General features: G+C 38.0%; 1 protein-coding gene across 4 annotated transcripts in view; it reads left to right on the forward strand.

The window, feature by feature from the left end:
• The first annotated feature begins 1,182 nt into the window (after positions 1-1,182).
• Positions 1,183-14,962, forward strand: part of LOC121889179 (pyruvate carboxylase, mitochondrial-like) — a 298,909-nt gene continuing 285,129 nt past the window's right edge. The window contains exons 1-2 of one of the 4 annotated variants that reach the window (XM_042400939.1): positions 1,183-1,291; positions 14,783-14,919. In XM_042400939.1, coding sequence (XP_042256873.1) covers positions 1,290-1,291; positions 14,783-14,919 — 139 coding nt within the window. In that variant the 5' untranslated portion in view covers positions 1,183-1,289. Of the gene's footprint in view, positions 1,292-2,933; positions 3,396-12,885; positions 12,993-13,054; positions 13,077-14,782; positions 14,920-14,962 lie in introns of those variants that run through there. The other 3 variants (XM_042400938.1, XM_042400940.1, XM_042400937.1) reach the window with 3 other exon arrangements.

The following is a 14,962-nucleotide window of genomic DNA, read 5'->3' on the forward strand; positions in this document are numbered from 1 at the left end:
GATCAATGTTAGGATAAGGAGGTAGAATCAACTGCTTTAGTTCAGTGTCCTCACAGATCTGTCACTGTGTTGCGTGCTTCTTGAGATAATAGTGCAGGTGTCCTTTGTCGACATTACAAAGCACGACGGGAAAGAACCTGATAAAGCCTGTAATCAAATCCTGTCCTTTTCATGTTTCCTCCATTAGATGTTTTTTCTTTCTTTCATTCTGTGCACCACATTTCACTTTCACTATTCCATTCTCCTCTCTTCTTCTCTCTTCCTTTTCTCCACATTTCACTTTAAGTTTCACTTGAAGAGTTTACCCAATATTTTAATCTGGAAGGTTATACACAAATGTAGGAGGAGAACAAAATGATGCATTTATGATCATACAATTGGGAAAATGGGAAATAAGTACATTTAAACATAGAGGGAAATCAAGTTGTGTTAGATATTTTAATGTAAATGTCCATGAGAAATAACAGGACTAAAACAAACAAGAAATAATTTAATTTTCCCCCCACATTTTAGTACTAAAGGACAAGACAGGTGACTTGCATAGCCATGCCCTCATTCACTAGCATAATAGCAAATAAAAAAAAAGTTTAAATAAATGAAAAACACCCATATCTTATTGACACAACTGAATCCGGTCTTAAAATTCATACAAAGACCACACTGACTCATGTATTTATAATTTCCTTGGACGTTTCTTGGATACAAATTTGATACAAATTATAGGGCTTACTGAGCCAAATCTTTCAGGTAGTTCATTTAAATTTAGTTAGCTGTGTTGAAATTTTTAAGTAGTTGTGGATTTCCAGAGGATTTTTATTATTCGAAGAGCTAGGTTGGATTTTGCATTTAACCCCAAGTAAATATTCATTCATTATTTATTTATAATTGGTAAATAAAATGCTTCTCTGTGGACAAATTTCATATTTTTGCATGTGCAGCTGACCTGCTGTGCACAGACCAATTCCTCTCTAGGGTATGCTAATAAATGGAAATAATTAATTGGAAGTGACTGAACACTGCCTAAAATTTCCCCTCTGATTAGTATCAAATTACAGAAAATTACGTATTAATACCTACCATTGCAGGAAAAGCACAGGTGTAACTAATTATATTGATGATTGCTCAGTTCCATTAAACCTACAATAGCTGTATTTTTTGCCACCTGGGGTCAGCAGAAACAAACTGTGAACACATATCATCACTTTTTAAGTCAACATGTCAAACCTATTAGAAAATGGTTGATTATTTACACATTGCTGCAGGCAAGAAATTTCCTGTCCTGCTGGTGGATGTAAGTACATTATTTACTCTCCTTTTAGCTTTGTTTGCTCTGAGGAAAATATGTAGCTCTGCTGCTAAATGCTAGCTAGGCTACGTTCAGCAGCTAGCCGCTAACTCTATCTTTCTGCCATTTGGTGCTTGGTTAAGGTAAGTGGAAACACTGGGCAGGTTGGAGTGGGTTTTTAAACTTTTATAGATACCATATATATAATTAATAATTATATTAATTGTTAATATAAACGCAATTTTAGTCACTTGTGCTTTTCTGGTATCAAAATGTCAGCCTTAAAAAAGGTCTATGGGACCAGTAAAACAAAGCAAATTTGCCAATATAAGTTTTATTTCTCCTCTAATTTTACGTTTATTTGAGACACTATGTCTTAATGAGCTTTTTTTTTTTCTTTTTACAGACATTTGGACATGTCACAACAGATGTAATTAATAAAATTAATGATAGCTGAATTCCATTAACTGCTTCCGTTTCAGTGTCCTGTGAAAACGCTATATTTAACTTTATAATAATAAAAAACGTAGGCCTAATGAAGAAAAAAAAAAAACATTTCTATTCCCTTTCTTGTCCTCCAGTGTTACACATTGGCCTTCATGGCTTGTAGTAATCCTCATCAGAACTTTACTTTAGATTATGTTTCATAGCACGCTGCAATATTTTTATTTTCAATTTTTAAACTTTACTATTCCAACAACAGTGACAAGGCAATGTAGTATACTTATTAATACATAATTAAAGAAATAAAAATTAAAAGCAAACACAAACAAAATTAAATTAAATAAATTACAAATCAAATTCATTACATAATAGTTTTCACAGCTTTAGAGTTTGTGCAGTATTTTAGTGTGTCTGGTAGGATTTTAAGTAGGGCATGAAGACAGAAAGCTTTCTGTTTTGCAAATTTGCTGGCATGTATGTGGAATTTTGCTAATAAAGAAATAAGATTATAACGTACATTCTATTTACAGGCATTTCATCAGCAAAAAAGACTCCCAAATAGAATAAATTCAATTTTGAGTTTGAGTTTGATCTAATTTTCTGTTTAAAAAAAGATTAGTTATATCAAAATGTCTGACTAAAGGTACAGTCCCTAAAAAAGATGAATTGTAGTTTCATATGTATGGTGACAGAAGGAACAAAAAGGGTCAACATTTAGCCTATATTTTACAATTACTGAATTAACTGGATAACACCTGTGCAATATTATTACAATATAAAATCCTGGGTAATAACCATATGTTTTTTCCAGTCTATACCAATATACAGGTTATTCCAAACAAATACAGAGAAGGTTTACTACCTCTGGATTATTCTGGATTATTTCCCTTATACATTTGTTATTAATTTTTATACTCTGAAAAGGATCTGAAACACGCTACAATATTACATTTATACATTGTAACTGTTTGATGTAGTGAAGTGGTGTCTTTACATAGTGTCGAGCTCTTTAAATGGTGCCGCTCACTGCGTGCTGTCAAACCCCCTTTTGTGATTGGCTGAGAGCTGAGGGGAGGGGGCGTGTCCGATTGCGTCATGTCAAAGAGAGAGGGAAGCTTATGGAGATAGAGAGAGAGAGAGAGAGAGAGAGAGAGAGAGAGAGAGAGAGAGAGAGAGAGAGAGAGAGAGAGAGATTAACAGGGAGTGGGAAGCAGGCGCAGTAGCTATATCCGCCAGACCGAGACAGACGGTGCCTACTGCTAGCTGAGTTAGCTACAATAGAGTCAGCAGTTAGCAACTAGCTTCAGAGTCACAGCTCCTTTACTACATATAAGAGACTGAGGAAGAGTGTGTGTGTGTGTGTTTGACAGCGTGTGTGTCGACGCGCTCGACCGTCCCGAAGTCACTCTTCCGTCTGTACCTGTGTGTGTGTGTGTGTGTGTGTGTATGTGTGTGTGTGTATGTGTGTGTGTATATATAAACCCCCCTATCTCCCTCTTCCTGTTCAGAGCAGCGGCGTGCCCGTGATTGTGTGTGTCTGAGTCTGTGTGTGTGTGTGGTTAGCAAGCAAAGAAGCAAACGCACACACATAAACATACTGTGATAGTCGACTGTTTACATTTAGTGTCCGGTTACCTGCCAGCGGATACCAAGACAGGACCAGCATGTGAGTACTGACTGGGTAATGTGTGTGTGCAAGTATGAATGAGTCGTGTGGGTGTGTGTCACTTGTGTGTGTGTCACTGAGTGCATTTGACTTGAAACATATGTCTGAGTGGCTACATGTATAGCCTTACTTGCATGTGTCTTACTGTCAACAGATGTTGCTACTGCTGCTGAGTTCAACTGTCATAGCTGCACAGTTGCTAACAGTCGCCAGAGAAAGACATTTGTAACTTGTATGCCTACCTGAACCAAACTCTGTGCATTTAAAGCTTGTTTATAAAGTGAATACTGGCTCATTTACTTTGCTAGCTATACTCTGTTAGGAAGCTATGTCATAGCTAGCTTTGAGCCTTGTCTGCTTAAATGTGCTCGTAAAGCTGCAGCTTCACGCAGGAGTTCCCAAAGTGAGGTTAAAGGGCTTCAGGGTTGTTGTAAGAGGTCTATTGCAAAATTAGGGGCATTTTCAATGGAGTTTTGTATTAGTACAAGTTGGAGCCATGACAAAACATGCAGCACTGACTGCTTTTGTCAAAGGTAACCAATGTTACTTTAACACCTACAGTATCAACAATAAGGTTAAATAAAACATTTTACTGTGTACCTCCTCAAGCAGGTATTTATATGGAGGCATCACCATAGGGACTACATTTCCCCTTGGGCCAATGTATGGAACATATAAATGTCTGTTAACATGTTGAAACATGTAGATTGCATAACCTGCCTTTTTGTCTTGTAAGTCACACATTAAAGGAGCGTTTATCTCCATGTGTGTGATGACCTTATTTTTCTCACTGATTTCTGTGTCGCAGACATTTGTTCTCTACTCGTTCACCTTTGAACCCGTGCATGCGTATCTGTTGTGTCAGAAGCATTTGACTGTACAGTTTGTTCATCCTTAAAGCAACCTTTACTCTGCCTCAAACAGCGGTACATGCAGAACAACTGCACCATCCCAGAGCTTAAGGAGGCCCTGTGGGAGCTGTGCAGTGAGTCAAGTCACAAGCGAGCCTCTAGCGGGGCTGTGATCAGAAATATGCTGGCAGGAAAAGGTGGCAGTCACTTTTTTTGTCATAAGTCTCTTAAAAGTTTGTTGTGGCCTTGTGTGTCACAGTTTCTCATGATGGACATATGCCATTCACTGTAGGGGTAGGTGAAAAAACCAATTCACATAAGAATCTCGGTTCTTATCTCCTATGATTTAGTTTATACCTTGATGTTGACGGAACGAAAAAGGTGGAACTCAACTGCGAGGGCAGTGCAGCACCCGGACAGTCTACAGCGCGCACACGCTTGAGTTATCATGTAGTTCATCATCAAAAAAGGCAGCGGTTGCAAGTAGTGTTTGATTTAATAACTAAATAATTACATTTTACAATTACAAATTTGGGAAAGTCCTGAATTACAAGCAGCTCTCCTGAATCTTGTCCTGTTTGCCCTTAAAATTAGACTAAACCTGAGTTTTGTTGAGTTATAGCCTAATAAAACATTAAATACTAACCTACCTAAAACACTGCACAGTATGCATTGGTGCAGAGCTCTGTCGCTCCCTCAGCATTTTTTGGTACTTCAGGACTGTTAGCTAATTGGGGTTCTGACCTGTTGTTAGGGTTCCCAGGAAATAAAGAGTAAAAAATAGCATTATTTATACACCCTGGGAAACACTAGACCTTCTCTTTTTCACACTGTCAAAGCACAATTTAGCAAAGAGCTGTGATGAGTGGAAATCTTCCACACACTCAAAGATGCATTTCGGTGGAGCACAAAGTGGTTATATCTTACATCCAGTGGTTTAAACTTGACTGTCCTCGTGTTATGCTCCATTTCAGCCGGAAGAACAACAGATCAGGAGGTGCTATTTCATTGTTGATGATAGTTTGAGGCTACTGTGCTGAGCAGGTTTACAGCAGGACCATGAAACACTACATGAATGTTCAGCATCATCAGTATCTGAGCTTGTTCTTCCCTCAAAGCTTTGTGATGTCAGATAGGGTCTAAAAAGGGGGTAGCTATATAATCAGTAGAACGTTGATGCTCTTAGCAGCCCCTCACCCACATTAGCTCAATGTTCAACTGTTTAATAACCAGCTAAGTACAAGACCCTTCCAGGTAACCACTGGTAATAAAGAGAGCAAAAATTTCTCCCTTGCAGTTTTAAAGTGTTTATTGACCTTTCTACGCGTAGAGTTAAAAAGAATTTAGCCTAGTTTACAAGTCAATTTATACAAATAGCTTCAGGAGCCATTACGCTCTTCCTGGTTGGTTCAGTTCTCTGGTTGTTGCTGCTTCTGTTTTACAATCAAACACAAAAAGAAGACCTTTCTAGACCTTTCTAGCGAAGAAATTCTATGTAATTTATAAGTTGAAATTAGCTGAAAAATGTAGAGAAAATGTCCATGTTCTTGATGTTTGCGATAGACCATTGAAAAGTTAACATGTTGAATAATTTCCTGGCTTTGTTAAACAGTAAAAATGTGGAAAAGTGTCTAGGACAGAAACATGCACTTAAGGAATGATTTAAGAATTATGCAAGCAATCCTTTTGTGTAGCTGAGAAGAGTCAGTCTGTCGCAGCAGGAGGCTGAAGCATCTTGTTTATGCAGCTGGTGTGACAGTGAAAGTCAAGAGCAAAATTTAGCTGTTTTATTTGGGACTAACATTCCTCTCAGTGTACCACAAACTGCACTTAACAAATACAAGTACTGTTGTTTGAGTGTAGAGTGTTTCTTGTTCATGTTGTTTTGGCAGAGTTTCTGAAACTGCTTGTGGATTCGAACCCATGATCTACCTGTTCACAAGCTCAATAATCTAACCTTTATGCCACCACTACCCACTTTTCAGTCCAGTCACAAGCATCTGTCCACATAAACACTCGGCCAGCCTCGATAACCTTGTTCCTGCTGCTGTGAGCATGTTTGTTAGAATAACTGGTATCCTTTTAAACCTCAGCCTTTTATAGTTCCTAACAGCCCTGTCATTATTTTCTTGCTATGTAAACCTTATTCCTGCAGGTTGTTGTGCAAGAAATTACATCAATTTTCTGGTTCCTATATGACCTGTACTATATTATTAAACCTATGATACATTGCACAGAGCCTTTGACTCCAGTTATTTTATATATCATTACCTTAAACGGAAAAGTTACATCTAAAAAAAAAAAAAAAGCAAGAAAAATGTCTTTAGCTTGTTCTGTTTGAAGAGCCTTAATCTATTTTGTCCACGTTCATACACACAGTCATCCATTCTACCTATCAGGTCAGCTGCAGGTAGGACTGCTGAGGTGGAAGGAGGGAGGAAGGAAGGGAGTGTGGATGAATGCACACACATTTTCCAATCTTTGTTGTTCTCCCTTCCTCCTCATCTAATGACAAAATGACTTATTCAGGAATCATTTGGATTCTGTGTGACACTACTTTACCTTCCAGATAAGCAAGCAGTCTACCTGGTCAGATGGGCATGTGTGTGTGTGGTGGGAAAATGGTCTGTTTAAACATGTTGAGGCCAGACGTCTGTGTCACGTCACATGTTCAGACCAGTGATTGTAGGTTGTCAGCTGTTTTCAGTTGTATTTTCACAGCAATCTGTGCAGGATCTTTTTTTAGTTTCTAGGTGTATAGCAGGTGTCAGACATACCTCACCTGAAAATTTGCTGATACAATGTACATCATGCTACTACGGAGGTGAATTCCTTTTAGGCAACCCATAACTTGAACATCTCAAAGATTACTGAATGCATCTGAAAGTATCAAATATCAGGCTGAACTATTGGGAAACATCTGCAAAGTGATCCACTAACCATCTAGAATATTTCTATTTACTGTTATGTGGTGATAAAAACATAGTTTCTAGGATTTGATTATTTCACACAGTGTCATCATCAGATCAGCAGTGAGTATGTTCAGCATTTTTCAGTCTTAAAAGCTTTAGATCAAGTTGTTCATAATATCCCTTCATTGTGGTGTCTTGAATCAAGAGCGATTTTTTTTGTTGATTGTGATTATTCTATCTCTCAGCCCTTGTTTTGATGAACACCCGCAAGGATTGTCAAATAATCTTCTTGCCAAGTGTGTGCTGTGGACAGAACACACAGTTAAAATCACCAAGGAACTATCTGTAGTAAAAGAGATAGTAACATATCATGCTTGTCTTATTAAGGTAAAATCACACATAGTAGATAAGGGCTTCTCTTTGTTCTGAACGATCAAACATTTGCGACAAAGGATTCTCTGTTGTTGCGCAAATGCGGACAGAAAACCATGTATATTAGTCCAATGATCAGACAATTAGGGCAAAGTTAATGCTAGTTATGTGTGTCTGTGTGTCACAATATCACCTGGTGTGTTCGTCAAAGCAGACTAGAACTTTGATCTTTAAGAAGTTAATGTATGAACCAGAAATAACCTCTGTACACACAAGACATACATGAGACAGGACAGCAGGGAGAGAGAGAGGGATCACAATGTACTTTTGGCATAAAGAATCCACATTCCGTGGCCTTCTCGCTATGATTTTAATCAGCACTTGTTTTATGTTGCAGCAGTTGTGAAACTTATTTTAGCATTCAGGTTTGAGGTGTGGAGGAGGTTTATCCACAAGCTTTATTTAACAGCTCCACAATGCTGTGCCTGTTGAGATGAGAGGCAGATACTGTGGCTGGTTGCTTACCAATTTAAATACAGATAGTTGAGAAACATACTTTAGAAAGCCTTACTAGTGTCAAATACATATTGATGTCTGGAAGCAAACTAGAGCCATTGAAGTTCCTCAACCACCCAAGTGTAGTGTCTTATAATGAATAGTCCTGTGCTGACACTACAGATCCTTGGTGCACTCTGCAGTAGTGTCACATGCTGCACATCCCTAAATGCTTTCTCACTGTTTTGTCGATCAACTGAACTGCAAGTTCTCTTATTAACTCAAAGTGAAGAAAATTCAACAACAAGAGGTCTGTAACTCCTTTTAAGCTCCTAGGTTAAATCTTGAGGAATTACAATTTATTACTGAATAACTTCAGCCAGATTTCTGCCCCCCTGGACAGAGTTGTGTTCGTTGCCATGCTGGGAAGCTGGAGGAACACAACTTTTTCAGGAAAGTTGTGTCTGAGTCTTGTGAAACTGAGGTAAATTACTGATTTTTAATGGGCTGGTTGAAGTGAGATAGGTTGCTCTTATCTGAAATGAGGAGCCTACCCCACTATCCCATTTATTTTCTTAGACTCAGTGAAAAGCAGAGGTCACATTCCTGTGCCACAGTAGGGACCTTTTTAAAAAACCTGTTAAAAGGACCAGGGGAAACTTTGTCTAATGGTTCAAGCTTTTGCATGTTAGATGTTATATTATGTATTAATTTATCTATTTACTATATTTTTAACATTTGTGTTCATTACTTGATAGGAATTCTCAGTTCATGAAGTACTTTACCATCTACGAAAAAACAGATCAGTAATATTGATGCCAGAAAAATTGCACTCTCTAAAATGTGAAAAGTCTATTAATGTTCCTGAATATACCAAAATTACCTTACATGAGCCTTACCTGCCTGAGACATTAGTCATTTACTTAACATGCATCTTGTGTAGTCTGGCCTCTACCTAATGTGTAATCAATACAGTGTGATTTCATGCATAGTAAACCTTCAAATCACATGAGTTTTCTGTCCACTGACCCACTCCGACTTACTTTACTAGTCATTGGACAAAACTGAGCCTAGCGTAAGCCTTATAATCCATCTGAAAGAGATTTTATGTTAGAACGTTGTGTGTTTGTGTAACAAAGCAAGAAAAGTTATGTGAATGACTTGGATTTTTTTTTCCCCGTGGCGTGAATGTGTAACAGATGGAGTTTGATCAGAGAGGCTGAAAGGCTATCAGCCAATATTTGAAATGACATGTTCTGTTTGTCAACACTGAAAGAGTCACAGAGCTGTGATCCAGTCAGGTTGCCTATCATGATTGAAATAAATTGACTGACAGTTGATGGTTGTGTTTGCTCAGCGCTGCAGGATAAAGCTACATTTGTTAGCAGTGTTGTAGTTGTTAAGGAAGTTATGTTGTGCTGTCTGTTCTACACTGCATACTTTGCAAGTTGCAAGTTAAAGTTTTATTGTATTTTATTGTATCAAACTAGCATCGGACTCATTCATTCACTCATTCATCATCACATGCAATAAAAACACAGGACAGTGACGTAATCTTGATTGTCTCAGAGCAGGCTGGAGTTTGGACTTGTGTTTGATCAAATGACAGGGGGCAGTTTGCCAATGTTTTAGATTTCAGAAAAGACAATGAGATCAAGCTTTTCACACCGGTCCTGTTGATTCAACATGGATTACATCGGAGGCCGACAGAAACTTATAATCAAAAGCTGCCAGTCTGTTGTGTCTCCATATTACTGTGCATGAGTCAACAACAAATGGTGTCTGAGTTGTCTGACTTGCCACGTGGTATTTTCTTATTTCTCAGTAAAGACAGTTTGCTAGAATACTGTGTGTGTCATTTTTGTTGCGTCCTTGACCACATTTTCCTCCTGTGAGTGCACATGTGCTGAGAAAAGCAATACATTTTCATCAGTGTGAAGTGCAGGATAGGAGTGCATTCATTAAGGATGGGTGGTTTGAGAGGTTTCAGTGTTTACCTGCGCATTCAACATTTACAGTATCAACTGTAACTCTGAGAAAATTGATATCACTCCAAGACCACAAAAGGTTAATTTTCACCAGTTATGTATTGCGAAAGTGAGACATTCAGAATACACACCCTCAGCTTTGGGAGTAGGATAACACCTAAAAAAGAAGGTCAGGCATGCACACAGGATCTTGTTATTTTCCCTCTTTCCTTTAGCTCACAGGCTAAATCCTGTAGCATTCACCAGTGTCAGAAACCAAAGCAAACCATCAATACAAGGCACTAAAACCAGAATTACCCTGAAGTTGTGGGTGTCCCAACCATTTGACATTCCTTTCATACCACCATTTATCCTCGAGTTTGCCTCATTGCCTTTTGGCAATGCATGTCATGCTACTGGTGAACCACTTGCTGTGATAATTTTATCCTTCAGTGCTAGAACACGAGTTTTGTCCTACATTGCAAAACTATTGAATAATGGTGTCAAAGAGAGAGGGAAACCACATAATATGAGAATGAAATGTATGAACAACAGAAGATAAATTGAAGACAGAAGTTATGAAATAAATGTTGACATATATAGAGAAAAGAGTTTGTTGTTTGTTGTTTTTTCCTCTTGTCATGTTCAGTAGTTATTTAACTGTTGTTGTGATTTGTTTAAGTCTAACTTTATAGCACTCTGTATTTTCCCAAAGTTAGTAAAGAGATTTGTTTCACAGACTCATTTCTAATTATCACTATAAAAATGTATCACAAAATAATCTATATTTAAGCTCATGTCTAAATATTCTAATCATTTCCTATTTGTGGCATATTTTCTACTGAGTAGTATAGCACCAAACATTATACAAATATCAAGAAAGGTATAATCCAGATAATTTGTGTCACGCTTCCAGTCAGTCATCACCGACTTGAACTCTGCTTAGAGAAATATGTTTGTTTTCCACTTCACATTGAACTGTAGCCTATTTGGGTGGATTTTCTGTCATTAGATCGATTATTGTTTACAAGGACAACTTTAGCATATGGCTGCAGAATCGTCACCGCATGATTTCTGGTGAGGAAGTTTCTCTGCTCTGCAGGCCACAGTGTCTGGTAGATTTCCAGCATTTATGGGGAGATCAAAGAATATTTTAGATAACAGGCTGCAGCTTCAAATTTACAGTCATTTGGCTGTTGCCTATTATTATTAATTAAATCCTTAAATAATTGTATGTTGCTCCTGGGTCCCCTTTTTAAGACACAGATAATAAAAATGTTATTTTCCTTCTGACACCCATTCAGTAGTTCAGATTATAGTTAGAGCTGTATACAGTTTTAATATATTGTCATTACAATATTTATATAGTGAGAGGACAGTTGATTATTGTAATACGTAGTAAATATTTTAAAAGTAGTTTTAACCGGGCCTTAAAAGTTGCATTACAGTTTTCCTAACTTATTTGTCTTTTTTGGCAGAGAGAATAATAATACCTCTTCCTGCTAAACCCTCATATCTACATTACTAATATACAGTATATATGCATTGTTTTATCAGAGAATATTATAGCCTACTTGTCCCTAGTTTAGAATAAAAATACTTGGTTGCAGTCCAGCAGTATTGGAGAGGTAAGGTTTATGGAGGACACAGATAATATTTGACCTGTTTTAGCTGATCTGTCTGGGGTATTATTCTTGCCCCTCTATGCTCTGCTGTTGTCTCCTTGTTGTATTCAGGCCTTGTGAAACTCTATCTGTCTCATATTGTGACGCTGTTGCTTTTGTGTCTATCCTGTTTCAGCCCGAGCTTCGAGCCTTGAGAGTGTCTGAAGACTGCCTGCAGTCTTCAGACACTCTCAAGGCATTCATTCATTAAATCTCATTTCTTTATAGTCAATTGTTCATTCCTTCATGTGCCAAGATGATAAGTTACACATAATCATATTTAAAATTGCCAATCCAAAATAAAAACAGGTCAGAATGAGAACAGGATTTTCAGTAAAAACATTACCTCTGACCTATTTGTTTCACGCCATCTAATCTGGGTGATCTAGTCTCTCACCAGTCTGTCCACAATCTTTCCTCAAGTCCACATAATCTCCTCTTTTGCAATAAGATATTATATCTAATATTATTATATTACATATCACAGACATGTTTGAGTGGGAGCCTGATGTTGTACACCCAAAGTAATTTTTAGATTTGTATAATTGAGTTTCATCATTTGTCTGTGTGGTCTACTGCAGGCTGGTGACTTTTCTTCCTTTCACCCCAGTGCATGCTGGGATAAGGCTGCAGATTATCCCAGCATGCACTGGATACAAGGTTAAAGTCAGCTATCCACTGCACAAAACAGGTGAACTGACCTATGCGATTAGTTGACTTTTCTGTGCCATCATGTGTATGCTGCAATAAAGGACAAGTACAGTGAAAATTTGGACTGTAGACACATTATCTTTAAATCTGTACAGGACACATGTGGTAGTTAACCTTTTTCAGTGAAACTCTGAAGCCACTGGTTACAAACAGGAAGTGATTGTGCATAATGAGACTTCACTTGACTTAAAAATATAGAGAATTCTTTTATGTTATCACCAGTTGAATGTTTGAAGAAGATGCCAGCCCTCATTGTGATTTCAGGTCATGTCTAACTTATAGTTTAAGATATGACCTTTGCAGTTGTTTTTCATGTACTGCTTGAGTGCTGAAGTGTATTATAAGCCAAACTTGGTGTTAAACACATCTTGCCAAATCAGTCTTTGTTTAAATCGAGGAATTTCCAAGGAGTGGTACCTCTCATAGTTGTGGTCTCCATTGACGGCATCGCTGGTGTTTGACCACAGTGTGGCAGCAAAGGACTGTCAGTGAGGTGCAGCTTCATAGTGGGACCAGAAGAAGAAGCTTCCACCTCTGCAGGCTCAGGTTCACTATCAAACATCTCCCATCAGTAAAGCTGCCACATTCCCAGGGTGACTGAGGCACTTACCTTCTCGTTGAGGAGGTAGTTTATTAGTTGTGGACTGTTTGCATGTGTGTATTTATTAATGTCTTGTGTACCTTACCATGTTGCACTTATGTGGTTGTGGTAAGTTTGTTTGTGTTTGTTTGGTAAGAGAGTAATTAGGGGATAAGTTAGGGTAAATGCTAGTAAACAATCCTGCCAGTGTGAGGGGTAATGAATGGGATGTTTCTGTATGTGTTTGTTTAATGAAGAAGTTGCCTTTTTCATGTTCTTGTAGTTGGATGGTCTCTTTGCTTGAGTGCAGTCCAAAAACCAAGTGAGGGGGAAAAAAACAGAGCTGCTCAACTGACAGTGAACTTAAGACAGACTTTGGTGTCTCTAGTTGTTCAGTCTTCCATATTAATTCATCAAAGTGATACAGCCTGTGGACAAAGTTGGTTTTGTATTTGAAAGATAAATATTGGAAAGTTTGTTGTTTTTTGCTACCATTAAGTCCACAAATGGGACAAATGGGGGCAGTTTTTAGTGCCAGACACCAGAAACTCATTGTTTTTAATTGGAAACACCTGCAGCTGATTGGGTACTGGTAAGCGGAGCAGCAGCTGATTGGCTTTCTAACTCCCTCCTTCTTTTATTATTGAAATCACAATGCTGATATTGCTTTCTTGGAATAATTTTGAGTATGACTCTTTAGTCTCTTCAGTCTCTCAGTAGATAGCAAGTCCATACACTCAATATCAGTTATCAATGACATCAACTAATTCTTAAGTGTCCTCCTGTCCCAATATTAATGTGGTTTAATTTTATAGACTGTCTGTGTGGTCTTTCTTGATTATTAGAGATCATTTCATAATATTTATTTTTATACTAGATCTCTGAATCATCAAATAATCAGCTCATTTCTTTTTATGAAAATTCTTCAGTATCTAACCAAAAATATCTAATAGCTTCTGACTCATATGCGGCTGAGTCATATAATATATATGATATATATGACTTTAGAGCAGAAATGAGATTTTTCTATAGTGACCACTTTCAAAGGCTCAAGATAGGCAAAGATGTTCTCTAACTTAAACAGAATGACATCCTCTATGCTACCAGCCACCCTGCAAGCAAACCAAATTAGGGCCAAATTGCTTCTTCATGGATTTTCTAAAAGTCTTTCAAAACTTTCAACAGAAATCAGGGGCACAGGTCTCAGATAATTAATACATATTACAGCTCTCTTAGCAGAAATAATCCAGGATTCCTTCTAAAAATCAGTAGAGCACCAATTAAAACCTTTGAAAATACCATACAGACGAAAGGCACACACGACCCTAGGCAACAACTTAACAGGGTCTGGCGCTTTAGTAGACTTAATCTCTTTAAACAGGGCTCACACCTCTTGTTTAATCATTTTCAAAGCATAATCATCCTCACTCTAATTATTTTCCTTAAAGCATCTTTTTCAGCTGGGAAACTGAACTTAGCCAACGGGTTACTATGTAGAGATTGCAAGAAAGTATGAGTTATAGGTTAGGGTTGTTTCTTCTAGATATAATGACTCAGACATGGCTAGTTGGCTGTTGTGTTGTCTTGCATTTTTTATATCGTGTAGCACTTACGAGAGAGAACTTGTTGGGTATCATGTCACAAAAAGCATATTAATGTTTTATCTGTGTATGAATGTGTGTGTTTGAGAGTGTTTCTGAAAATTCACCAATTCCCAGATAAGTGTTTCCATCTCCGTCTAGCATGTCTGTCTCCCTTTCCTTTCACTTGTTGTTAATTCACAGTTTAAGAGACATGTCCCATGTAAAAACATTTTCTTTTTTTTTTCCATTCAGGATGTTGAGGTACGTCGGAGTCCGTGGCGGCCTCGGCCTGTTGGCCGTGAGGAGAGTGTGTCTCCTCTCCCGCTTTGCCCACTCTGCCCCACAGAACGAGTATCGACCAATCAAGAAAGTCATGGTGGCTAATAGAGGTAAGACCCCCCCCCCCCATCCACGCTCCGAAAGTGTTAACTC

This window comes from Thunnus maccoyii, chromosome 22, assembly GCF_910596095.1.
Source record: "Thunnus maccoyii chromosome 22, fThuMac1.1, whole genome shotgun sequence".
Lineage (NCBI taxonomy): Eukaryota > Metazoa > Chordata > Actinopteri > Scombriformes > Scombridae > Thunnus > Thunnus maccoyii.